We start from the raw sequence: 27653 nt of genomic DNA on the forward strand, positions 1-27653 counted from the left end.
TACAGGCATCCCCACAGCTCGGTAGGCGGAAGCCAAGTTTAGTCTTCAATAAGCTAACACCGCTTTTGTAACGGCGTTTCTAAAGCTATTCTCCCCATGTTGGGGGTGAAGAAAGCCAGGGCACTAGCTCAACTATTACAATCCGCTTGCTTTATGTCCGGACGCCTCACTTAAAAAGTAAATCTGAATCGTGACTTCGCTGCCTGGAGGTGGGGAAACGGGTTCGTCCCCTGACCCACGGGTGGTGGATGGGCGCTCACACTAAAAAGGCGTTGAGAGAATTCTCGGCCGCGCAGAGACGAGTACAGGGTCGTATATAACACTCATTCGCTGTTGTCCCCTTCATTCAGAACCGCGGTATAAACACTTCTCTATGAATCGGGAAAGTATCTGGTCCGCTATGCATTTATGACTTAACTGTATATTTTACGTATTTTGCGTGAGCGTGAAACAGAGAAAAGTTCCTGAGGTACTAGTAGGCAAAAGGATACGTTTGGCTTCCGATGAACCACGAACTGGGAATCCCACCGACTAAATTACTCAAGGCGGACTAGGTTAAATTACCGTTGGCTGGTTGTAATTTTGCATCATGAGAACGCAACCTCACGCTTTCTCGCGTTTCCGAGTTTTTGCCTCTCACGAGATGGCTGCCACAACTCTTCCCCCTTTTCCTTTCCCCGGTTGGTCAGCGCGTTTGCAGATACCGCCTTCTCCCTGCGTCGCGCACTGATGAACGCATCAATCCTCATTGCCACGTCTCTTCAGGGCAGCAGCATTTACAGCAGCCGCCGCGGCCACAGCGGGGAAAGTGCGACCCGGAGAGAATTGGGAGGGCTGCGCTACGCCCTCTCCCCGGCCTGGCGGGCTCCCCGGCCTGGCGGGCTGGTGGTGAAGGCGCCCTGCTCATGGTGCTGTTGGAGAGGCGGTGAGTCGGATTTTGAATGGCCGCCTCCTTCTCATCTATCTCCGTGGTGTATGGTGTGTAACCGAGACACCCCGTTGTAACCAAGCACGGCCCTGTGGCTTGGTGTAGTGAAGGCCGCCGTCGTGCTTTGCTTCTGTCGTTGTTGGTCGCCTGAGAGAGTTGCGCTTTATCCCGTTGCCCCTTTATCCGTCGCGTTGGGTTAGTGAACAAGTTGCTCTATTCAGTTATTGACCTTCCCACTTTCTTCAGGGCTTTCCCGTTTCGCAAACATTTTAGGATTTTCCTTGCTCTTTCTTCCCCTCTTGTGTTTCATTAGCTCTCATTCAAGCAACTTTTTTGTTGAGAAGAATGAAATACTTCTGTAGGAAGTACATTGTCTTACCTAGAAACATCTAACTGCGTTTATCCAGGCAACTAAGATCGGACCTGGTCAGTACTTGGATGTAGGACTTAATGGGAAGTCGAGGGCTACGGGTTAAATTTAGACAGTGGAAAAAACATCCCGACAGAAGACAGTGACAAGCTGCTTCTGTGGTATTATCAAGTAGCAGAATTTGGGTTCCTTTTGAAAGAGATTTACTTTCGTTTATTGTTGATAATGAATATTACTGTTACTGTATGATGTGCTTTTGTTGGAGTCTGCTTAAACTTCTTAGAAATCCAAACTTGCAAGATGTGGCTCCACTGAGTAGTGCCACGCGCATTTAATTGTTTGTATAAAAGTTATGTGACCTGTAGACATTTGGACAGAATACATATCCTTGAGAGTATGAGGTTTACTTTTGAATACAGGTAGTCCTCGAGTTACAATAGTTCATTTAGTGGCCATTCGATGTTAACAAGGAGCTATTTATTTTCTATGGAGAAATGTTCATGTGCTTTTTAAAATAACATTTACTTTATTGTAAATGATAATCAAATTAACAAAAGAGCTATAAATATTTTTTTTCTGAAGTAAATTATGTTTACTTGTTATGTATGTTATGTTCTTTCCTTTTCAAATACAAAAGTACTTACCCTGTTTCCCCAGAATAAGACATCCTCTGATAATAAGCCCAATCGGGCATTTGAGCGCATGGCAATAAGGCCAAGCGCTTATTTCAGGTTCAAAAAAATATAAGACAGGGTCTTGTTTTTGGGGAAACACGGTATAAGCAATTTTTACTACTATTGGCTTAACATAGTTGCTTTCATTATGGCTGGAAATGCCACTTGAATGTGTATTATATTTAAAAGTATAGAACTGACAAGCAGTTGGAGTTACATAAACAAATCCATGTCAAGGAAGAATTATGGGATTCAGAATATTACAATACAGAATCTTTAAAATTGATATTGCAATGGATGTGAACAATGCATACCTGAACATAAACTCTGGATTTCAGTAAAGCCAATTTAAAAGATTTTTCAAAGAAAAAACTAAATGGATTGATTGCCTTTTGTTCTTTAGATTCCTTAGTTCCTTTGAAGATCTCATCAACTTCATTCAACCATGACTTTCTGTCAAACTCAAGCCTAAGGATAACACAGTAAAATTCAATTGAATCAAATCCTTTATTTCTTATACCTAATGGATAGATCTTCCCAATATTACAGCTGTAACACTCTACCGTAACAAAAAGTGATTCTAGGATGTGGCTACCCTGAACCCTATCTAGCTCAGGACTGGGCAGTCTCTTAATTTGGGCTTCTTTCTGGAATGTACCATGTCCTCCCTGCAAAAGCTCTTGTGTTGCCAAGACTCCACTGCTTCTCCAGGTGCACCTTCTATCACAACATTTCTTGATGTTCATTTTTGTCTTACTCCATTTCCACTTCATATTTTCAGTAATTCATTCCTTAAATCACTTGATTGGGCTAATGTATATGAGATTGCTGTAAAGATGATATAGAAGCAGTAGCAGATACAAAAAGTAGTGGCAAGATTATTGGCCCTGCCAATATAGAATTGTACCTATATCTAATAGCTGTATTAGTTTTAAATATTGATTGCTGATAGGCTTAAAGGTTCAAAGTTATAGAGTTGGAAAGGACTCGAGAGGTCTTCTAGTCCAACTCATTGTCAAGCAGGAGATCTATACCATTCCAGACAAACAGCTGTCCAATCTCTACTTTAAAACTACCTCAGCTTCTAGAGGAAAACCGTTCCACTGATTGTTCTCACTGACAGGAAATTTCTCCTCAATTCTTGGTTGGAGCTCTCTTTAATGATCTTCTCTACCCATTGCATTTGTCTTGCCTCAGGTGCTTTAGAGAATAAATCTACCTCCTCTTCACTAGGGCACATTCTTAAGTACTAGAAGACAGCTGTCATATCACCCTTAGTTCTCTTTATTAGGCTAGACATACCTGGTTCCTTCAATTGTTCATCATATGGTTTAGCCTTCTGTCCCCTAATCATCTTTGTTGGTGTTCTCTGCACTCTTTCTAGAGTCTCGAATCTTTTTTGTATCATGGTGACCAAAACTGGATGCAGTATTCTACATGTGATCTTACTAGTGCAATATAAAGCAGTACTAATATTTCACGTGATCTTAATACTGTCCCTCTGTTGGTGCAGACTACGACTGCATTGGCCTTTTTGGCCATTGTGGAACACTTTGGCTCATACTTAAGTGATTATCCACTAGGACTCCTAGTTTCCTTTCACAATAATGCTGTTGAGCCAGGCACCATTTATACTACAGCTGTGCATTTGGTTTTTCTTGCCTAAGTGTAAACCTTCCTTTTCACAGCACTGATTTGCATTTTATTGGATAGGGCTCAGTTTTCAAGTCTCTCAATATCCTTCTGGATCTTGATTCTATCTTCTAAAGTGTCTAGATGGATAAATAAATAGACTATCATCTATTCCTCCCCCAGCTTGGTGTCATCTGCAGATTTGATGAGTTTCCTTCTATCTCTTTATGTAAATTGTTGAAGGGTACTGGACTAAAAGCCTTGTGGTACTCTGCTACATACTTCCCACCATGTTGATGTAGTTCCATTAAGAACTACATGTTGAGTGCAGTTGGTTAACCAATTACAAATCCATCTGGTAATGATGCAAACTATACAACATTTTTTCAATCTTACCAAAGTAGGCTGTGTTCTACTTTGTCAAATGCCTTAATGAAGTCCAAGTGTATTACATCCAAAGAATTTCACTGGTCCATTAATTTTGTCACTTGGTCAAAGAATGCAATAAGTTTTGTATGTCATGGTGTTTTTGATAAACTTATGTTGGCTTCTAGTAATAGCTTTGCTTGTTTCTAGGTGTTCGCAGATTCGTTGCTTGATTATCTTTTCCAGGATCTTCCCAGGTATTGATATCAGACTGATTGGTCTGTAGCTTGCTGATTCCATTTTTTTTCCCTTAGGAAAAAATATTTCAGAACCAGTTCTAGAGATTAAAGTAGTAGTTTAGAAAGTGGAAGACCATGAGTTCTAGTCGCTGGGTGATTTTGGGGCAGTCATTCTTTTTCAGCCCAACTTACCTTACAGGATTGTTGTTGTGGGGTCAATAGGAGGAAGATGTGTTGGATATGTTCATCGCCTTGAGCTATTTGTATAAATAATATAAATAAAAAATAAAAAGTACTGGGCATTAGCTGTCAAGCTGTAAAATGGCATCATACCAGGATATATGAGGCTCCTTTCCAGAACTGAATCTGCCTGTCTAATCTGGTCATCAAGAGGGCTTGGTAAAAGTTCCCTGCCTTCATGACACCTGCAGGATGTGGCTAACAAAACAGGCCTTTGTCATAACTCCCACCTTGTGGAATGTTTTCTCCCAGAATATATGTAGTCCCCTCCTTGCTGCAATTTTGGAAACATGTTACATTTTTTATTTCAGTGTACTTTTTGCTGGCTGTGAGTACCTATCTTAGGTTTTTTTGAGTTTTTGTTATTATTTTTTGTTTGTTTTTGATTTATATTGTTTTGATTGACATTATGTTTAGTTTTCTTTTTGGTGATATTGTACACAGCCAGACTCATTTAGAGAGGTTATAAATACTGTAAAATACATAAATTCATAAATATTTGCTCATTCCTCATTCATTCTTTCTGTATGACCAATTAACTCAATGAACTTCTTTTTGTATTGGTCACAGTGCATCCTACTTTATTCAGCTTTTGAATATTTCTCTCGATATACTATCTCTTTTCCACAAACTGAACAGAAGCACATTCTTATTTAGAGCTATTCTTATTTTTGTTGAGAAACATTCATTGTTTGGAAAAGAGCACTCTGCCATTTTACCATTATATCTTAAACATCTTCATTTTCTATTTACCATGGTACCCAAAGTCATATATTTGTTCTAATTTGTTATTTAAGTTTAGCTTGCAATTGAGGGGGGGGGTTGTTTATTGCAGTTTTTTTACTAATGTATATATTGTATCATTTGTACAAACTTTGTCCCAAAGGTGCTTTTTCAAGAGGCAATTGCACTTTTTTGGGGGGGGGGGTTGAAGATGTTTTGCTTCTCATCCAAGAAGCTTCTTCAGCTCTGACTGGATGGAAGAGAATGGAAGGATTTATATTCCTTGCAGACAGCTGGTCATTTACATCCTTTTAGAGAGTCATTGAAGCCACTTAGAGGTTTATCTGTCTCCTCAGGGTCACCTGAGTAGTGCAAATGAGTGTGGATGTCAGGGTTCCAAGGAACAAAATAAAACTCCGAGGCCTGAGGTTCCTCAAAGTTCCAATTTATTAGAGATGTCATGTTGGCACATCTAGAAAACCCAAATCTGAAAGCTTTCAGGTTTTCCACACCCAGCTAACAGTTCAGAGCCCTACCCCACACCTACAAGTTCATCACATAGTCCAATCAACTCTTCACATTCAACTGGATACAATCCAGGCAGTCTCCAGCAGGTGCAGGCAAAAGTGTCCTTGAATACAGAATGTTGTTATGACTAACTTTCTACCGCTCCAACAAAAACCCCCTCCCAATTTCCCAGGCTAAAATATGTGGCAGTTAGGAAGCAAAAAGGAAAATTGTCTTCCAAAACTGACAGTGGAGTCTTCTTGGAATTGCTGAAAGGACTATGTTGTAGACTGGAGATAGATGATGTTGTAATCCTCCCACTCTGTTGAGAGAGGCTGTTGAACAGGAATAGGACATCCTCTATCTCCAGTCTATAGCACAGTTCTTCCCCCAGTTCCAAGAAGGCTGCACACTCATTTGCAGTTTGAAATAGTTTAACCCTGTATTCCAAATTATAAATTTTATAATCTGAAACCACTGTCCTAATAGTTCTTTTGCCTCTGGTTTGGTGTATATTACAATGAAATTTTGATATATTGTTTTTAACAAATTAATATTAAAGCATAATATTTTAAAAACACATGCAGCATCTTTTTAAAATTGTTCCTTTATGATCTTTCCTAAAAGTATATTTACTTTTAATTATTGCTTTTGTCTGTGCAAAGTGTATATGATGAACAGCTGCTGCACTTTCCTTTGTTTTAAAAGGTGCTGTGGCATAATTTGCTTCCTTTTCATTTGTAGAATTGGGAAATTGTTACATAAGAATCAGGGCAAAAAGTGCCAGAGGTGGAAGAGGTGGATTGCTTCCTGGTCATGCCCGGTGGAAGGAGGGGACCCAGCCGGCAGCAACTAAGCCGTTCAGCTTTGCCTTCTCTTCAGACATTAGTTGGTGGGAACTGTGGCAACGGAACAGGTCTGAGAAATAGGTAAAGTCTTAAGTCTAGCATTGTGCTTCTAAATCTATTCCCTGTTATCATTGGATATTGTTATGTCCAAAAAAGTACCAGCCATTGATAATTTGTCCATAACCTTGATTTTTTTTTGTAAACAAGTTTTATTGGGTTTTTTTTCTCCTCCCTCACCTTCACCCACATCTTTCTTTTCTTTTCTTTTCTTTTTTTTTTTTTTTGTACAATGTTGGTCGTTTCTTATCTTATACAATTAGTCAAATTCAAATACATTTTACTCAATTACAATTTTTACCAATATTGTCTTCCCCCCTTTTCCTTTTTTTTTTTTTTGAACATGCCTCAGTATTTCTATACTTGCATACATAAACACCTTCTTCATTTATCCCTAAATTCTAACTTTACTATTTGTACATATTTATCCTCTTTTATTCTTAAACAATTCATTCTTTATCTTAATACATTTATATTTGTTTGTTCAGCGCTGCCTTTCTTCCACTTCATCTTTTTTATTGTACAGCAATCTTTCTCCTCATACCTACCTTCTCCCTCTTCTCCTTCCAACTTTCTTTCCCCACCTTCTTCTTCTCTACTTCCCCTTCCCTTCTCCTTCTCCTCCTCCTCCTCTCTTTTCCTGTGCGCTGCTCCCACTATCCATGCATGGGTTAATCCTTCAGTGCTTGGCAAACAACTGAGTGAAAACAAAAGACTTTTCCTCCCCTTTCCGGCTCCCAAGCCACGCCTCTGTTCCCATGATCCCCCAGTCTTCACTCAGTTGCTGGCAAACACTGTAGTGATTTTGGGAGCTCCACAGTTTTCCAGGAAGGTATTGTACCTCTGTGGGGACAGTTCTCCCTTTTGTTTCCCTTTTTTCCTAGTTTCTTTATTCTTCCCTTTCCTTAGGGCGTCTAGGCTTTTTAGTTACTTTTGAATAGATTGTTTTTTTCGCGGCTCCTTTACTTTAACAGATTGCTACTGCATGCATCAGAAGAAGGGGGGGGAGCGGAGCTAAGCTGCCCACGCCGCTAGCTCGGCTGGCTTACTTTTAAAAGGCAGCTCCTTTCCCGCCTCGGCGCCGCCGCTCTCGTTCGCGCTCCCCAGCTGACCGGCAGGCTCACAACAGCAACGCCGCGCGCTGCGCTCACAAGCGGTTTCGCGCTAATCAGCTGGGCGTCGGAGCCGGAGCCTCAGACCACGTGGCGCAGACCGCAGCGCTACCTTGGAGCCGCGCTTCGCCGGAAGGGCACTGGACAGAAGCGCGAAGAGGAGGAGCGCCGGAAAGCAAGCAGCCTGCCCCTGCACTACAGAAAAAGCTTGCAAGGGGAAACACGCGGCGTTTGGCGGACCCTCGGGCCGCCATTGTGAGTCCGTCGCTGAAGACTGGCACAGCGGGTGATCGCACCACGTGCCAGCGCCATTTTGACGGACCCTCGGGCCGCCATTTTGGCAAGAGCCTCAAGCCTACGCCTCCCTCCACCACCAGGGAGCCGGCTAAACCCCCCCCCCTCCATCACTCCACATCTGAGGGGAGTTTTTTCATCTGGGGTTAAGGCTCAGCGCAGCTCCAGGCCGGCCCAATCGTCGCAGAAGCAGCAATGTCTCGCTCCCCCCCCGTCTTCGGATATGGAGCTGGAGCTCACCCCCCCCACGCAAAACCTCAAAGGGGGGGAAAAAGAAATCCAAGAGGAGACACGAGAGCGCAACCAGCAGGGCCGCATCAGAAGGCTCCCTACCCATCCGGGACAGGGACGCCTTAAGGAGGCACAATGCACTCGAGCGGCAGTGGGAGAGAGCGCACAAGGCGATTTCAGGAGCCCCAGCCAGGGAGTCTGGGCCCTTGGGACCAGCACAGGCCCCCCCAGGGGACATAGAGCTGGGACTTACTTCAGTGGCTGACATTGCAGTCACGCCAAGAACCCCAGATCTGGCCAGACTGGGACACACGACCCCCCGTCTCGAGACAGGCCCAGGGACCGGACCGGAGGCCGCAATGACTCCTTCCCCAGCCCAGCTACTTCGGGCCAGGGAGGCAACCCCCACCCCTTCAAGGGCAGACCAACAGCCCCGGGGGGGGCAGGGGTGACAGCCCCAATGGATTTCCAGGCCATGTTCTCGGCCTTTTCGTCTTTCCTCACAGCAAGCATGCAGCAGGCTTCCCAGGCACAGGTACAAGCCGCACCGGCCCAGGCACGGCAGCATCACCCGCAACCCCGTCCTCACCCAGATCAAGGGCAGGACTTGTCGTCTGAAGAATCAGACCAAGCGGAGGAGGGGCCTGAGGAGATGGAGCTATCGGAGGACGAAGGCCTGGCACCAGACACCCCGGCGTTTACAGGCCTCTTTCGCCCGGCGCTATTCAAGTCCCTACTCCATAAGGCGCGGCTCACAACCAACCTCGGAGTTCCAGGGGACGTCGCAACTACCACCCCGCAGACAGCAGGTCCTCATGAAGCACTTTTCCAATCGTCAAAGCCACAAAAGGACTTCATCCCTTGCCCTCAGCTCTTTACGGAGGTCATCCAGAACCCCTGGGTGCAGCCGGCCTCCCTGGCAACGCCCAGCAGCCTGGAGAGGAAACTCTACTGCTCAGCCCCGGAATTGGAGGACCTCCTGGCGCTGCCCTCAGTAGACCAACTGGTGGCAACGCTATCCTCTAACTCCTTGGTCTCCACCGACCCGCTAGACACTCTCAAAGCAGAGGAGAAGAGAATGGAGGGGGCTTTCCGCAAGGCTCATCAGGCAGCAGGCTGGGCAATCAGATCCGCGACCGCATCGTCTTTCTTCAACAGAGCGTCCCTCATTTGGCTCCGGCACCTCCAGGACAGACTCCCGCCTGAGGACACTAGGCTGCATCAAGATCTTAACAAGATAATAGCTGCCACTGAATACACAGCCGACAGCTCTCTGAACTCAGCCAAGTTCGCTTCTAGGGCTCTGGCCTCAACCCTTACCGCTAGGAGGCTGTTTTGGCTTAGGCCATGGAAAGCTGACTTTAAAGCCAAGTGGAAGCTGACCACTTCCCCATACAAAGCGTCAGAGCTGTTCGAAGCAGCGCTGGAACCCCTACTGGTCGAGGGGAAAGACAAGAGGAAGATCCTTCCCTCAACATACCGGCGCCAGGAATGCAGATACACGCCTTACCCGCTCCAGCAGCCCTTTCGTGCCAGCGCCGGACCCAGGGGGTCCTTCTCTCATCGCTCCCAATACCAGGGAGGAGACAGATTTCACGACAGGCAGCAGTTCCGAGACCGAGGACGACAACAGCAGCCTAAGCGCAACTTCCGTGGAGCCGGCCCTAAGCCCGCCAGAAGGGGAAAATGACTCCGGGCCCACGGGACCCATAGGGAGCAGGCTCATCCTCTTTCATCCACAATGGGCCAGCTCGACCTCGGACTCCTGGGTAAGGCATACGATCTCTTCAGGATTATCCATCGAATTTTCTGGTCAGCCGCCCCACCGGTTCGTCCGTTGCCCAGCCCCTCGATCCTCGGAGCTTCAGGACTTAATGTCACAGGAGATCACCCACCTCTTGGAGGTCGAAGCCATAGAGCCGGTCCCGCACAGTCAGCGGGGCTCAGGTTTCTACTCAACCCTCTTTTTGGTACCCAAGAACTCCGGGGGTTGGAGGGCCATTCTCAATCTAAAGTATCTGAACCTGTCCGTTCAATACCGCAGGTTCAAGATGCACTCCCTCAAGTCCATCTTAGCGGGGGTGAGACAGGGCGACTTCCTTCAGTCGGTCGACCTCAAGGAGGCTTATCTCCACGTGCCCATTCACCCGCATCACCGTCAGTACCTGAGGTTCGAGTATGCGGGCCGACATTACCAATATCGCGTGATGCCATTTGGACTCTCGTCGGCCCCCCGCACCTTTACCAAGCTGGTAGCGGTGGTGGCGGCCAGGCTCCGAGCCGTCCCGATCCGGGTGCTCTGTTACCTGGACGACATTCTAGTCCTGTCGTCCTCGCCCGACCAGGCCTCCAGAGACATGAAGATGGTGATGAAGACCTTCCAGGATCACGGCTTCACCATAAACTTTGCAAAGAGTCAGCTTCAGCCCACCACCAGGCTCCTTCACCTAGGGGCGGTGATAGATTCGTCCAGCGGCCAAGTGTTCCTATCACCGGACAGAGTCCAGAGCATCCAAACTCTGATCCTGCAGACCCTGATGGGGAGGAGAGCTGCCCTGTTTCACCTCTCAAGCCTCCTCGGCAAGATGGTATCCTGCTTCGGCATCGTACCGTGGGCACGCAGACATTCGAGACCCTTGCAGTGGTTCCTCCTTCCCTTCCAACGAGCGGGAAGGGCCAACTCCAAAAAGGAGGTTCGTCTCACTCCCCAGGTCCGCCGGTCTCTCAGGTGGTGGACATCGCCATCGCTCCTCAAGGGGTCCAGCTTCCTAGAGCCGGACCGTCTGATACTCACCACCGACGCCAGCCTTCGGGGGTGGGGAGCCCATCTCCACAACCTAGTCACGCAAGGACAGTGGTCGCTTCAAGAACGGCAATGCAGCATCAATCTCCTAGAGCTGCGGGCGATCAAACTGGCACTGCGCAACTTCCAGCCGACGGTGCAGGGGCATCACATCCTAATCCTGACCGACAACATCTCGGCCAAAGCGCACGTCAACAGGGAGGGGGGCACGAGGTCTCGTACCCTGATGCGGGAGGCCGCAGAGCTGTTCAGCTGGGCAGAGAGACACCTACTCTCGATCAGAGCAGACCACATTTCGGGCGCAACCAATGTGAGGGCGGACTGGCTCAGCCGCGAAACAATAGATCAAGCAGAATGGCAGCTCCACCCTCAGCTGTTTCGAGAACTCACCTCGCACTTCGGAAACCCGGCAGTAGACCTCTTCGCAACTCCGGCCAACGCTCAACTTCCCCGCTTCATATCTCGCTACCCGACACCACAAGCGGAGGACCACGATGCGCTACGCTGCAGGTGGCCCAAGGGCCTCCTGTACGCATTTCCACCAGTCCCGCTGCTCCCGCGCCTCATTCGAAAGCTACTGGCAGAGAAAGCAGACCTACTCCTGGTAGCCCCGAACTGGCCCCGGAGACCATGGTTCGCCGACCTGGTGGCACTGTCCGTGGAACAGCCATGGGTGATCCCACCACAGCAGCTAGTTCTGTGTCAAGGAGCAGACACGCATCCAGAGCCCCAGTGGCTGCAATTAGCCGTTTGGCATTTGAACGGGTCATCCTGAAGAAGGATAACCTGCCAGACGAGGTAGTTGCCACTATCCAGGCGGCCAGGCGTCCGTCTACGACCCGCATCTACGAGTCTTCGTGGCAGGCGTTCTGTCGCTGGAGTGCCCACCAGCATATCGACCCCACGTCAGCGACTATTCGGGACATTTTGCGGTTCCTACAAGCTGGCCTAGAAAAAGGTGTGGCCCCTGCAACCCTACGAAGACAGACAGCGGCGTTGTCCACAGTCATCACATGCCCGCCGTACCAATCCCTCGCGCACCACCCGCGCATCAAGGAGTTTCTGCATGGGGCGACCACCCTGCGACCCCCCCACAGTACACCGTTACCCTTCATGGGATTTACCTCTTGTGTTGCGGGCACTGACCGGGCCCCCATTCGAGCCCCTAGACTCGACCTCTCTTAAGTACCTATCACTTAAGGTGACCTTCCTGCTGGCGATCACCTCGGCAAGGAGGGTCTCAGAACTAGCAGCTCTTTCAGTCCGCAAGGATTTATGTATCTTCCACGATTCAACCGTGACGCTACGCCTGGATCCCGCCTTTATCTCGAAGGTCAACTTGTGGTTCCACCGAGCCAAGGAGCTCATCCTGCCAGATTTCTGCCCTTCACCTCGTGACCCCAGAGAAAAGAGGTGGCACACTCTAGACGTTCGACGCGCCGTCCGCACTTACATTCGTCGGACCGCTCCCTTCCGTCGTACGGAGGGTCTCCTGGTCTCCTTCAACCCGAAGTCCATGGGTCAGAAGATATCAGCAGCCACGGTCAGCAGATGGATCAAGGCCTGCATCGCCCTGGCATATGACCTGACCTCCAAACTGGGTCCCAGCAAGATCCTACCGCACTCGACTCGCAGCGCGGCCACCACGGTGGCCTGGGCCACCCAAGCCTCGGTCGTGGACATCTGCAGAGCTGCGACGTGGTCGTCCCTCACACCGTTCATCCGCCACTACAAGATCGATGTGTTCAACTCGGCTGAGGCATCGTTTGGGCGCAGAGTACTGCAGAAAGTGTTGACGGAGGAGGACTCTGGAGGCAGTCAGCTTCCCACCCAGGTAGTTTAGGCTTGGGTATATCCCATGCATGGATAGTGGGAGCAGCGCACAGGAAAATGGACTTTGTCTTACCTGAACATCCCTTTTCTGGGCACTGCGTACACTATCCATATCCCGCCCGTTAGGGCTGCCTGCCCCCTGCTTATGACTGAGACTAGTCCTTTTTCCATTACGTTAATTTGAGTTAATAAAGTTGAGTTTATAAGTTACTCATAGTGTGGATTCTTGTCTGCTGCGCCTTCGTTCAGACTGGGGGATCATGGGAACAGAGGCGTGGCTTGGGAGCCGGAAAGGGGAGGAAAAGTCTTTTGTTTTCACTCAGTTGTTTGCCAAGCACTGAAGGATTAACCCATGCATGGATAGTGTACGCAGCGCCCAGAAAAGGGACGTTCAGGTAAGACAACGTCCATTCCCCCGTCTTACCTTCTCTCCTACTCTGATTTCCCTTCCCTTCCTTCCTCCCTACTCTTCCATCCCTCTCTCTCCTTTCTCCTCCCTTCCAATTCTTTTCCCCTCCTTCTTCTCTCTCTATTGCTGTATTCATTTTCAATTTAATATTTTCCATTGTGGAGTCCAGGCAACCCCGATCCCTTGTCTATTTAATTATTAACAATATATTTCATCTTGTTCTCTTTTTTCCTTTAAATCTTTACTCAAATATTTTTCTAATCTTCTAATCCTTATCTTTTTACTTTTACCAATATATTTTTTCTGCTTTACTTCTTGCAAGTATAACATTTAAATCATTTTTATCATTTCAATTTCATTCAGTTTTACATTCAATTTCAATTACTGAATATATTTCTCAAAACATCTTAACAATATATTTCCACTAATTCAAGTATATATTTATAAAGTGCATCTTAATCATTTCTCATTTTACCCAATCCAATTAGTTCTTAAAATATTCTTAATTTGTCTTCTTTTCTCTTTTTAATTATATTTCAAATATATAGTTTAAAATATTTCAGTTATTACATTTCCCCCTACTGATTTATTCATAGTATTAAAACTTATCATTCTATACTCCAATAGTATTGAACATGTGACATTTGTTACAGTTTTCCCATTGTTTCTACTTTTCTTTTCCTTTTTCGTATCTTTTCATTATTAATCTCAATGTACTTATTTTGTGTTTTAAAATCATGAAATCTTTGCCCTTTATTTCCCATTGCTTTCCATCCCTTTTCCCTCTTTCTTATATTTCCACTGTAAATCCCAGTGTAATCATTTATGTTTTTAGTATTTTTTCATCTCCTCCGCCCTCTTTTCCTTCTTTGCCTTTTGTTTTCCTTTCTTCTTCCTTTCTTTTGTACTTTAAAATTCTGCACTCTCCTATTGTGCCTTATATTTCCCATTGTTTCTCCTTTCTCTTTCCTTTTTTGTCTTTTCATTGTTAATCCCAGTATGTTTATTTTGTATTTTAAAATCATAAAATCTTTTATTTTGTCCTTTATTTCTTATTATTTTGCATCTCTTTTCCCTCTTTCTTATCTTTCCACTATAAATCTCAGTGTAATCATTTATTTTTTTTATATTTTTCCTATTCCACCCTCTTTTACTTCTTTGTTTCTTTTCTTTTTGTCCATACTTGATATTGCAATTGTTTAATTTTCCATAGTCAGTCTCTTTGTCTTTGTCTTCTTCATTATCCAGCTCTCTTTCTTGTTTCTCATTAGTCATTTCCTTCTCTTCAGTGCATTCTAGCTCTGTCTTTACCTTCTCAGATTTCGATTTTCCATGCACATTTATAATCATTTCCTTTATTTCCAAACACATCGTCTTTATCAGTTCATTAAGTTCCTGTTCCATTTTATTCTTTCCTGGTTGATATTAATCCAGGTTTAAGTTGCATCAAGGTCCTTCTTTTATAATCATCAAAGTCTATCCTCTTGTAGGCAAAACGTATCCTCCTTAGTTCTCGCCAGTTATCTTTTTAAAAGTTCAAGGGTTTTTTTCCCCTCGTTTCTTCAAAAGTTTTCTCAAAGTAGACAATTCCATGTCATGCTCTTCCTTCTCCTGCAGATGTCTCTCTATAATCCACAGTTCCACTCGACTAATTAACAAATCGCCATTTTATTTATAATCCACATCCATGTTTACCGAGTCATAAAAGAGAAAAGGCCAGTTTTCACATCTTCTTTCACCTTTATATACCACCAATTAGTTTATAATCCAATCCAGTTTGAATCCAAGTTCCAGATTTACATTTACATTTGTCAATCCCTTTTAATTCTTTATTCGGGTTCTTCTATGGCATGCTTGTCATTCTCACTTTCTCTTTCCATCCGCCATCTCCCCCCGCCGCTATTTAGCCACAAATTCCATGCCGGGGTAATTTTAGTGATAGTTTAGTAGTTAAAAATATTTAGAATTTTCTTTTTATTGTCTGTGGGCTAGCCGATCACTCACCCAACACCAGCACTCTATCCAAATCTTCCCTCCTGCACATCGCTTGCTCCAGAGGCTCCAGCTTCATGGCGATATATCCCGCCCCCCGTCACTGGCTCGGAGAGAGTTTCTCGGGCTATCCGAGGGACTTGCCTGTCCCTCTTTAGACACTGAGCTGCCTCTCTTTCTTCACTGTCCCTACAGGACAGCTTCTGTCCGAAGACCCCCCCGGTGTCGGTTCGTCTGGCTGGTTTTTGCCAAGCTCATCGGAGCCCGGCATTTTCCCAGCCAGTCACGCCATGTCGCTTCCGGATTCTCCCAATAATAACCTTGATTTTTAAGGGAGGCTTTTGCCTTGTGTTCAGTGTATTGTTATGATACCTTATTCATCTCAGTATGACCACAGTAGGACAGCCTTGATGTCTGGGGTCTAACTTGCATGTTTTTGAAGGGATTGAAGGCTCCAATAGACAGGCAGTAATGTAAGTGGACAGTTTAGTTTTTCAAATTGTTTCTGTTTTGGGGAGGGAGGAAAATTTATATAATTTTCATAAGTAGTTTGTTAATCAGTCTTTTAAAACATTTGAAGTTTTGCACAAAAAAAAAAAATTGGGCTGCCTGCAATTGCCAAATGCCTATATATTCAGCTAAAACATCTTCCGTTTGGAAGCATCAATAGAAGCATCTGAAACCTGAAGTATTGTTACTAGGAAAAAATGGAATTCCTAAATTTCCAGTTAATACACTGTGTAATGGAAAACTTAATCAGATAATGCAGTATATCATCCATAAAACTTATGCCATAATGTTATTAATCTTTATATCTCCATATGACTGTTCATTACATTAACCTATGTTATTGGGTTTTTAAAAATCTGTTGCAAATCTGATCTATTGTAATCAAACTGATAAACAATTTAACATCTAAATACTAAATACCGCTGTTCAACCAGTGGGTAACAATTATTTTTGGTTTCAGGAATGGTAGTACTCTCAGTCTTTCTGCTCCTCCTATCACCGCCCTGATTACTCCTGAGCCTGTGAGGCACTGCCGAATCCCAGAGCTCCCTGTGGATGGAAACCTTCTATTTGAATTCCTCTTTTTCATCTATTTGCTGGTGTCTCTTTTCATTCAATATATTAATATTTACAAGACCGTCTGGTGGTATCCATATAACCACCCTGCCTCCTGTACATCACTGGTGAGTTAATCTTTGCTTACCCATCCCAGGATTAATGAGTGTCTGTAGTTAATTAATAAATATATGTATATCATCAAGCACTAATCAATACTTCCAATAATCATATGGCAGAAAAAAGAAGGAATTGCAAGAACCTTGTATCTCAGTTTTGTGGACAACATTTATGGGTTGTTAGTTCTTCCCCTCCACCCAGTTTCAAACACTCTTGAGACACACAACCTTTTTCTTACATTCCAGTCTGGGAGAGTTACAGTAAATGTGGCATTTAATGTTATGATATCAACATATGATACAAAAAGAAAGGTTGTAATCGGTAGACTATTTATCCCTGATACTTTGTAGAATTTGATTCATTTTGATCTGAAAAATACCTCCCTGTCAACATAGGAAAAAAATGTCTTGATATTCAGGGTTTTTGGAATGTTACCTCAGATATGCATATCCCAAGAAATTGGGTAAGAGAGCTAGTACGAGCCACAGTGGCGTAGTGGTTATAATGCAGAACTGCAGGCTATGTATGCTGACTGCTGACTGCCTGCAATTTGGCAGTTCGAATTTCACCAGGCTCAAGATTGACTCGGTCTTCCATCCTTCCGAAATGGGTAAAATGAAGACCCAGATTGTTGGGGGCAATATGCTCACTCTGTAAACCACTTAGAGAGGTCTGTAAAGCACTGTGAAGCGATATATAAACCAGTGCTATTGCTGAGTCTCCGGAGAAAGATGGCATATAAATTGAACTAATAAATATCTTAAAAAGTAGAAACAAAATTCAAAATGATTTTGTTAGAATAGAGAAATTAGTTAAAATAATAAGGTAAATAGAAATCCAAAGTTCCTCTCTTAAGAAACATAAATCAAATGTTAGGATATCTGGAGAGTACTGTGTTTCCCCAAAAATAAGACTAGGTCTTATATTTTGGGGGGACCAAAAGACCCATTAAGTCTTATTTTCAGGGAATGTCTTATTTTGCAGTTGCCCGCCCTCTCCCTCCTACCATGTTTGCCTGTGGCTGCAACAACTTACAGGGCTTCCCAGGGCAGACACACTTTTCGCCTGGACGGAGAAATGATGGGGACTCGAAGCTTCATCTGCTTGCAAATGGGGCACTTTGAAACGGAGCTAAGCGTGTTGGGATCACCTGTCTCCCCCCACCTTATACCTCTGGCTCCGCTGTGCACTTTTCACCCAGAGGGAGACGAAGCTTCATCTCCTTGCAAATGGGGTGCTTTGAAACAGAGCTAATCACTCCATTTCAAAGCTTCCCATTTGCAAGCAGGAGAAGCTTCGAGTCTCCATCATTTCTCCATCTGGGTGAAAAGTGTTTGGGCGCATATGGGACGCTTGAGAACAGAGCAAAGTGCAATTTGGACATGAGGAGGAGTCAGGCGATCCCAATGCGCCACCCTCTCCATCCCACCCACTGTCTCTCCACTTGCCAGCGCCAAGCAGGCACCCACGCAGTGCGTTGGGGTCGCCTGCCTCCCCCCGTGCCTCTGCCTCCGCCTGCTGCTGTGCAAGCCTGCTGTGAGGCAGGTAGTCGCGCAGCACATCTGGATCGCCTGTTTCCCCCACCCCTGCCTCTGCCTCCGTGCTTGGACTTATCTATGCTGTACCAAGGGGCTGGCGTGCTGCAGCTGCTGCCAGACACCGTCGGCCCCCTGTGCACTCGTCTTGTGCTTGCCACACCCATCTCCCCAGGCCTTATTTTTGGGGTAGGTCTTATATATTGGGCCCACCCCCAAAAAACCAGGCTAGGACTTATTTTCAGGGAAACATGGTATGTATGACTTTGTAATGTACTTGTGAAAAATATCCTGGAATAATATTTGATTCCTTATTAGTCAGCAGTGCAATATAGTTGATAGAAGGCAATGCAGTTTTAGGTTGTGTCAGCAGAGAATATTGTCATCCCTTGACAGCAGAATATGATCAGGGAAGAAAGAATCACATAGAGTTCCATTAATTAAGTTTAATGTCAATAAATAGTATGTTGGAATACAGAATTTTAGAAACTGAAGAAGCAAGGCTTCCAACTTCATTTATGAGTGAATCCATTATTTTGAATCTTATTCCCAGAAGGGCTTGATATCTTTTTCACAGGTAAGGAAAGCAGTGAGACATCTACCTGCTCTTGATTAGTGATGTTTGAAATCATCCCTTTACTTTCTTAGCATGAATTCTTTTAAGCACAGTTTCTGCCCCTTTATCTGATTTAGTCCTGCCCCATATCAAAGAACTGTGTACAAGTTTGAGCATCACACTTCAACAAAGGACTCAAACAGCAGGTTTCAGAGCAAATAGACTGAAAACTAAGTATTTAATCTCATTTGATGAGATTAAACATTTGGGCATTTCTAATCTTGAGAAGAAAAGACAATTAATGGAGGAAAGCCATGATAGTCCTCTTTCCGTTAATTCAAAATCTTTTCTGTCCCATTTTAGAATGTAAGACACAGAATAATGTATTTTAGAGTACAGGTAATCCTTGATTTACAACAGTTTATTTAGTTACTGCTTGGAAGTTACAATATCATTGATTTATGGTGTACAACTGTTACTTACAACCGTTGCAGCATCCCCGTGGTCATGTGATCAAAATTCAGATGCTTAGCAACTGACTCATATTTATGATGTTGCAGTGTCGCGGGGTCATGTGATCACGTTTTGTGACCTGACAGGCAAAGTCAATGGGGAAACCAGATTCACTTAATAACCATGTTACTAATTTAGCAAGTGCAGTGATTTACTTAACAACTGTGGCAAATTCACTTAAAAACTCACTTAACAAATGTCTCACTTAGCAACAAAAATTTTGGGGTCAATAGTGGTCATAAATCGAGGATTACTTATAGTATAAAAATAGACATAAACCAATTTATTAATTTAAATAAATTCTTGAAAAAAATCATTAAGAACATTATTAACTTGTTGCATCTACATCTTTAAGGAGGGGCATGGAACATGCCTGTAAACATTGCTACAGGATCCAAAGCATATCTCTGAAAGGCCACTGTCATTGTCCTTGCCCAATCAGGTTTTGGTAATTGCTTCTTTGTCACATAAAACAAATTGTTGACACAGCAGACCAGGAAGTATTTCTGTCTTGAAAGTTTCTTCATTTAAAATATGCCATATCCTTTCTATTATTAAGTGTATCAGAAATGTATTTGAATCTGTTGGTTTGATAGAAGAAAATCAGATGACAAGCTGAAGTAAATATGCCATTAAGACGCAAACATTTTCAAAAATCAGTGGGCATAATCAATGGTCTGTGAAGAGGATTGTGGAAGGCAAAGATTTCTGGTTGTGAAATGTCCTCAGATGCCATCAGTAGTTTGAGAGTTATTTAAAGGTGGTGTATTCAGATCAAGTTTGCATTGCATGCTTACCCATGGTTAACTTTACTATCGTTTTAAGTTACTTTTCTGATCTACATGACATATACCTATACTATAAAATCTTTTGTCAAGTTCAGTTTGTGATTTTAGAATGTTATATAAACATAACTTTATCAGGTCATACTTTTATGGCATGAGGATTAGTTACAGGGTTGCATGACTCCCTTTCTTCTGTCTTCTGACAATAAAAGTAGTCAACAAGAAAGGACAAGAATTTGTTGGACCTCTGGCTCTTGACAAGTTAGATTCACAGCAGATGTCAGAATAATTGAAATCTCCCCATCATCACAATTCCATGCTTCTTTGAAAGACACAGAAGGACTTGCCCAGGTGGTCTATATGCTTGCCATGCAGACAACACAAGGTGGTGAGAGGCCAGGGGAGGGAGGGAGGACGGAATTTGCCCCACATATCCTTACCTATGTCATATTTGACAGTTATAATCTGGGGTCTTGTGATCTCCTTTTGAGACCTCCTGCCAGGCAATGGGGAAATCCAGATTGATTTAACATCTGTGTTGTAGCTTAACAACTGCAATGATTCCCTTGACAACTGGTAGGAAAGGTTGTAAAATGAGGCAAAACTCATTTTTTGCCTCATTGCAAAAATTGCAAATTCCAACACACACACACACACACACACACACACACACACACACACACACACACACATGGACAACAACAATGCCAAATCCCAACCATCATCACACCCAGGGCAACCACAATTGCAAACCCTAAACCCACACACGGAAACCACAATGCTCGTGTATGGTACAACAATCAATTTATTCAAATAAAGTCATGTCATCTTCTTCTAGAACATCGTCAAAACTCTCCACACCCTGAATTCCAGTCTGAGTTTCTTGTGACTCTATTTCGTTTAAAACCATTGGTCCCAAACGCTGATGTCTAGCAATAGAGGTCTCCTTAAAAGAGTACCTCCTGCTTGTATGTCATTGGCAACAAAGATGTCACTGATTTTGTCCCATGCATTCTTGACCCAAGTCACAAGCTCTGGCAGACTAGGCTTCATGAAGTTTCCATGCTGGTTCCTCACCATTCTATTCTCAATGTACTCATTGATTTCGCTGTGCAGATGGTCCTTGAATGGCGTGTTTATTGCAATGTCTAGTGTCTGTAGGCTATCATTCCTGCAGGAATCATTATTTTGTCAATTCTTCTCTGTGCAAGAAACTTTTTCATGTCTTTGGCACGGTGAGTGCTGGCTGAATCCCAGACTACCATACCTCTTTGGCCACCTTGCACAACAAGTGGCAGCATTAACTCGACCCATTTCCTTATAGCTCCTTGTGTGCACCAGGCTTTTTCAGTTTCAAGAACATAAATCCCTGAAACACATTCAATCTTTTCTTTCTTGCCCTTGGTGATGATTAGAGGTGGGACTTTGCTTCCATCCAGGCGAATTGCCAAAATGCAGGTAACACGTACACTTTCATATCCAGTGGAGCGAATATAAATTGATGTGGCATCCCTCTGATCAATTGTTGTTTGAGCTCCTTGGCCCATAAACACTGCAGTTTCATCCATGGCAACCATGTTGGAGAGCTGGTATTTGGAAAAATCAATGCCATCAACGAAGGACTTCAATGCAAATGCACAAGTTCAGCATCTTCCAGCTTGAACAGCGAGGTGGATCTCCTTAGAGACAGTTCATATTGCTGAAGGAAGCCATCCAGCCATTGTTGAGAGGCTTTGAATTCTTCCTGGAGAATTTGAATTCTTCCTTTGAATTCTTCCTGGGGAATAACTGTGTGCCATTGCAAGGGCAAATGTTTGAATATCAGCCCTGCGTACAACAAAAGCCTTTGCTCTCCTGTCAGCGATCCATTCAGAGATGCTGTCTTCAAGTTCAGGAAATAATGGTTGCCAACCTGATTCACACCTGCACTTCTTAGTATTTCCCTCGTGCATCTTTTGACTGAGTTTATCATACTCTGCTCTCCATTTGCGGACCACACAGAGATCCAATATCTTCTCTTTGCAGAAAGCTGTCAGATTCTTGCCCTGACAATCCTCTATGATTCCTTTCTTTTTGTACTCGTCGGGAGGTCAAAATAAAAGTCATTTTAGATCATTAAATCCATTAATCCAAAACCTGCAATGAGGCAAAAAATGAGTTTTGCCTCATTTTACAACCTTTCCTACCAGTTGTCAAGGGAATCACTGCAGTTGTTAAGCTACAACATGGATGTTAAGACAGTCTGGATTTCCCCATTGACCTTGTCTGACAGGAGATCGCAAAAGGGGATCACAAGACCCCAGATTATAACAGTCATAAATATGACATAGGTTAGGGCACGTGGGGCATGTTCCTCTCCCCTTCCCCCCCCTCCGGTCTCGCCTCCACCTCGTGTGGTCTGCACAGCAAGCAACGAGGAGGACAAGTAACGTGTGGGACGCATCGCTTTGCCTCACACCATTAGGTAAGGAGAGCACGAGGGGCACATCACTGGGCCTACCACTCTTTTTGCAGCCGCCATTAACAGACGGGGCACGATGGCTAGGGTTGTAGCACAGGCCGCCATGGGGCTGTTCTGTGTAGATGGCAGGTGCGACCGTTAGGTAAGGGTACATGGGGCACGTTCCTCCTTCCTTTCCCCCCTCCGGCCTCGCCTCCTCACCTCGTGCTGTCTGCACGGCAAGCAACAAGGAGGCCAAGCAACACGTGGGGCGCATTGCTTGGCCTCCTGCCACTTTTGTGGCTGCAAAATTGGCCACGCTTGCTGGAGGCAGCAGCCTGAAAGGCTCCTGTGAAGCAGCTGCTTCGTGGACGGTGGGATGGCCTGCTGCGACCATCACACCATTTGGTAAGGAGGGTGCGAGGTGAGTCGCTGGGCCTAATGCTCTTTTTGCAGCCGTCATTAACAGAAGAAGGGGCCGGTGGCTAAGGTTGTAGGAGCGGCTGCCGCAAGGTTGTTCCACGTGGATGTCAGGTGCAACTGTTAGGTAAGGGCATGTGGGGCGCGTGGGGCATGTTCCTCCCCCCCTTCTCCCCCCTCCGGCCTCGCCTCCTCACCTTGTGTTATCTGCATGGCAAGCAATCAAGTCTTTGCCCTCGCAGGATCCCTGCCACTGAGATTGTTTCGTGCGAGTCTCTCCTCTTGAGGTTGGACTCAGGGGTTCAGTTGGGCTTGTTGCTGACGTACCTGCCTCCCAGCTGCGTTACAACAGCCCTGCCTGTGCTGCTAGAGGCGGTAGCTGGGCTGGCAGTGGAGTTCCCCAGGCTTATGGTACTGGGGGACTTCAATTTGCTGTCACTTGGCGAATCCTCAGATACAGCTCAGGAGTTCATGGCTTCCATGACAACCATGGACCTGACCCAAGTAGTTCAGGATCTGACCCATAGGGGGGGACACACACACTTGACCTGGTGTTTCTCTCGGGGCAGTGGAGATATGATCTGTAATTAAGGGGTATAGATGCTTCTCCCTTGTCGTGGTCAGATCATTTCCTGCTGAGGTTAGACTGCAGGACGCTACTCCTCCATCGCAGGGAGGCAGAGCCGATTAAGTGGTTCCGCCCCAGGCGCCTAATGGACCCTGAAGGGGAGATACCTGACTCCCTTGTCCACAGTCCGGCTGAGTCCCTGGTGGCTGCCTGGAATAGGGTAGCATCTGGGGCACTGGACCGGATTGCGCCTTTGCGACCTCTCCATGGTGGTGGATCCAGGAAAGCTCCCTGGTTTACTGAGGAGCTCCAGGAGATGAAGCGCCAGAAGAGATGTCTAGAGCGACGCTGGAGGACCAATAACTCTGAATCTGACCGAACATTCTTAAGAGACTTTATTAGGACTTATTTAGTGGCTCACATTTTAGTGGCTCAAAAATGCTCACATTTTTCCGCACTTATTGCATCCGCTGATTCGCGCCCAGCCACCCTATTTAGGGTGACTCGCTCCCTCAATGCAGGGGGAGTGGAGGAGCCCTTGCAGAGTAGAGCTGAGGAGTTTGTGCAGTTTCTGTCGGATAAAGTCACTCAGATTCGGATGGACCTGGACTCTGATTGGGCAATTACGACCGAGATGACGGGGGCAGGTCTTAGTCCTATTGTGTGGGATGAATTTGAGCCTTTGACTCCTGAGGAAGTGGACAAGGCTGTAGGAGCGATAAGTTCCTCCACTTGTTTGTTGGACCCATGCCCCTCCTGGCTGGTTTTGGCCAGCAGGGAAGTGACACGAGGCTGGCTCCAGGCTTTAGTTAACGCGTCCTTGAGGGAAGGGGCCTTCCCGCAACCATTAAAAGAAGCGGTTGTAAGGCCCCTCCCCAAGAAGCCTTCCCTGGATCCAGCAGAATTAAAGAACTTTCATCCAGTCTCCAACCTACCCTTTGTGGGAAAGGTTGTAGAGAAAGTGGTGGCACTTCAGCTCCTGTGGTCATTGGAGGAAACGGATTACCAAGACCCTTTTCAGTCTGGCATCAGGCCTGGCTACAGCACGGAAATTGCCTTGGTCACACTGATGGATGATCTCTGGCGAGCCCGAGATGGAGGTCATTCCTCCATCTTGGTGCTATTTGACCTCTCAGCGGCTTTCGATACCATTAACCATGGTATCCTTCTGGGACGACTAAGGGAGTTGGGAGTGGGAGGGATGGTTCTCCTCCTATCTCTCTGGTCAGTCACAGTCGGTGTTGGTAGGAGGACAGAGGTCGACCCCTAGGCCCCTCGTTTGCCGGGTGCCTCAGGGCTCGGTCCTCTCTCCCCTCCTGTTTAACATCTACATGAAACCGCTGGGTGAGATCATCCGATGATACGGGGTGAGGTATCAGCAATACGCTGATGATACCCAGTTGTATATCTCTACCCCACGTCAATTCAGTGAGGTGGTGGATGTGATGTGCCGGTGCCTGGAGGCTGTGAGGGTCTGGATGGGAGTCAACAGGCTCAGACTTAACCCAGACAAGACCGAGTGGCTGTGGGTATTGCCTCCTAAAGACCATGCTGATTGTCCATCCTTGGTTCGGGGGGGGGGGAGAAATTGTCCCCCTCAGAACAGGCTCGCAATTTGGGTGTCCTCCTAGACTCACAGCTAAGATTAGAGCAACATCTGTCAGCTGTGGCTTGGGGGACCTTTGCACAGGTTCGCCTAGTGCACCAATTGTGACCCTACTTGGATCAGGAGGCTCTCCTCAGTCACTCATGCCTTTGTCACCTCACGGTTAGATTATTGCAACACGCTCTACATGGGGCTACCCTTGAAAAGTATTTGGAGACTACAGTTGGTCCAGAACGCAGCCGCGAGAACTGTCATGGGTGCACCTAGGTACACCCACATTACATCAATTCTCCGCGAGCTGCACTTACTCCCTAATGGTGTCCGGTCACAATTCAAGGTGTTGGTTATTACCTTTAAAGCCCTACATGGCTCAGGGCCAGGGTATCTTCGAGACCGCCTTCTACCGCATAGCTCTCAGCAACCGGTAAGATCCCACAGAGTTGGTCTCCTCAGGGTCCCGTCAGCTAAACAATGCCGACTGGCAGGCCCGCGGGAGAGGGCCTTCTCTGTGGCTGCCCCAGCTCTCAGGAACCAGTTACCTCCTGAGGTCCGGACCATCCCCACCCTATTGATCTTCCGAAAAGCAGTAAAGACCTGGCTCTTCCAGCAGGCCTGGGGCCGTTGATCTTGCTGTTGCGATCTGGCGAGATCCGGCCATGAATGGTTTGAATGGGTTTTAATTGTTTTTAATGGTTTAACTTTTAATGTTTTATATATATAGTTTTTAAATGCATTGTAAGCCGCCTTCAGTCTTTGGAGAAAGGCAGCATACAAGTTGAACAAATAAATAAAATAAATAAATAAATAAAACCAGAGGAAATGGCGGGGACCCAGGCGCTTAATTAGGGCTTATTTTAGGGGTAGGGCTTGTTTTCAGGGAAATATGGTATATGTTTAATTATTATTTAATGTAGCATATTTTTATTTTTTTCACAATATTAGTGTTCTCTCCTAATTTTGTGTCCTCAACAAATTTGAAAAACATTCCTTCCACCTCTTCAACTAAGTAATTAATAAAAATGTTGAAGATTCTTCAATTTAGGATTGAAACATACAGCTTCATACTCCGTTCTTCTTTCCAGTTTTGTGTGGACTTCCTTGGCACATCTCATACTTACTAACTGGCTAGTCAGTATGTAATAAAGTAGCTTGTCAGATGTTTTCCTGAAATCTAGATACCTGTAGTTACATTTTCCACAGTCTACTAAGGAACCTACCAATGAAAAATGAGGTAAGAAGACTCAATAGACTTGTCTCTTGAATTTTTTCCTCCAAAAGCTTAAAAATAGATTTTTATGATGATCTCTCAAGCTATAGTGAGCAATGTCAAATTAACTGATGTGGAGTTCCTTGGAGCTATTATTTTTATTTCTTCCAATTGTTTGGCATTTTATCTATTCTCTGTTTGGAGTGGATTATTTCAATGAGTGTTAGACATTCTTCTACTTATTTTAATCCAGATGCTCTCTATAGTATCACCATTCTTGTCTAGTCACATTTTATGAACTGGAAGGGTGAGAAGATCAGCTGAACAAAATTCTTGGAAGTTCTCTGTGATCTCTGCTTCTGGAATACACATATTTTATGAGCTGATAAGTCCAGTCAGCAAACTTTTGACTTTTTTTAGAAATCATCTATCCTTTTTATTGTTCTATATTGTCTCTTTCTTTTGCTAAAAACCAGAGCTGTTATGTAAACATACAATTTCTAACCTCTCAGGTAATGATTGTTTTGCCTGCTTTCAGCTGAAACTCCCAACAATGCTAGTATATTTGCTGGCAGGTGAGATACCATGATCATGATAGTATTTTCTAGGCAGCTGGCCATTTGAAAATGAAACTAACTTTTAGAAAGCAGAGGAAGACTACTAAAAAGAACTCCAACAGAGATCATCAATGGTGAGAAGAGAATCTTTTCTCTGACATCATCACAAAAATTGTCTGCAAAAATAACCCTTGCTTAACTAGAAAGCTTTTATTATTTTATTTTTGATTTGTATACCGCCCTACTCCCGAAGGACTCAGGGCGGTGAACAGCCAACAATAAAATACATAAATACACAAAATTTAAAAACCCGATAAAATCAAATTAAATTATTTGGCCCAGACAAATTAAAATACCCCAATAATTTAAAAACAGATTAAAATTTACATATTTAAAAATATTTAGAATAAAGTACTTGGCAGAGGTGAAACAAAAATTGATATATTTGGTGAAATATATTTGGAAAAAGCAGGATGAAGGATTTGGAAAAAAATGAACCCCTTGCCAAGCTTTGTGCATGAAGATGGGAGTTTGGGGCTGTACGGTGAGCTGTAGCAAAAGAAATATTGTGCAGGCAGAAGAAAGACTAGATTCCACCATGGATATCACCATGTCCTAAAAGCTCAGAATCAGAGATTGAAGCTGAAAATAGGTTGGATATTTAAGATAGTAATCTAAAACATACCATAAAGTATTTACAGGAAAAAAAAGAGACTGAACAAGTCCATAGACTTGAACATGGGGGATTTCAAACATTCAGAGTGACCCAGAAGAACAGAGTTTTTCTGAGAAAGAAGAGCTCTATAGTGAAGAGTACAATCCCAACTGCTCTTAACTAACTATAGGAAACCTTTGAAAAGTATATTTCTATGAAAGGAGATATCACAAAGTATTGACTAGAATTTTTTTTTAAATTATCATATTCATATTCAGAGTTTGTGAACAGAGTTGGGAACATATGTACAAGTTATTCAAATTGTGTACACAAAAAATAATGTGCATTCAAATTTGCAGATAAATATA

At 44.7% G+C, this 27653-nt stretch overlaps 1 protein-coding gene across 3 annotated transcripts in view; it reads left to right on the forward strand.

Annotated features, from left to right (window-relative positions):
- The first annotated feature begins 742 nt into the window (after positions 1–742).
- Positions 743–27653, forward strand: part of TMEM39A (transmembrane protein 39A) — a 35049-nt gene continuing 8138 nt past the window's right edge. Inside the window, exons 1-3 of one of the 3 annotated variants that reach the window (XM_070938356.1) lie at positions 743–925; positions 6424–6608; positions 16229–16451. In XM_070938356.1, the coding sequence (XP_070794457.1) occupies positions 6496–6608; positions 16229–16451 (336 nt within the window). In that variant the 5' untranslated portion in view covers positions 743–925; positions 6424–6495. Of the gene's footprint in view, positions 926–6423; positions 6609–16228; positions 16452–27653 lie in introns of those variants that run through there. The other 2 variants (XM_070938358.1, XM_070938357.1) reach the window with 2 other exon arrangements.

This window comes from Pituophis catenifer, unplaced genomic scaffold (assembly GCF_029215685.1).
Source record: "Pituophis catenifer annectens isolate HBS135680 unplaced genomic scaffold, rPitCat1.0.hap2 SCAF_2, whole genome shotgun sequence".
Lineage (NCBI taxonomy): Eukaryota > Metazoa > Chordata > Lepidosauria > Squamata > Colubridae > Pituophis > Pituophis catenifer.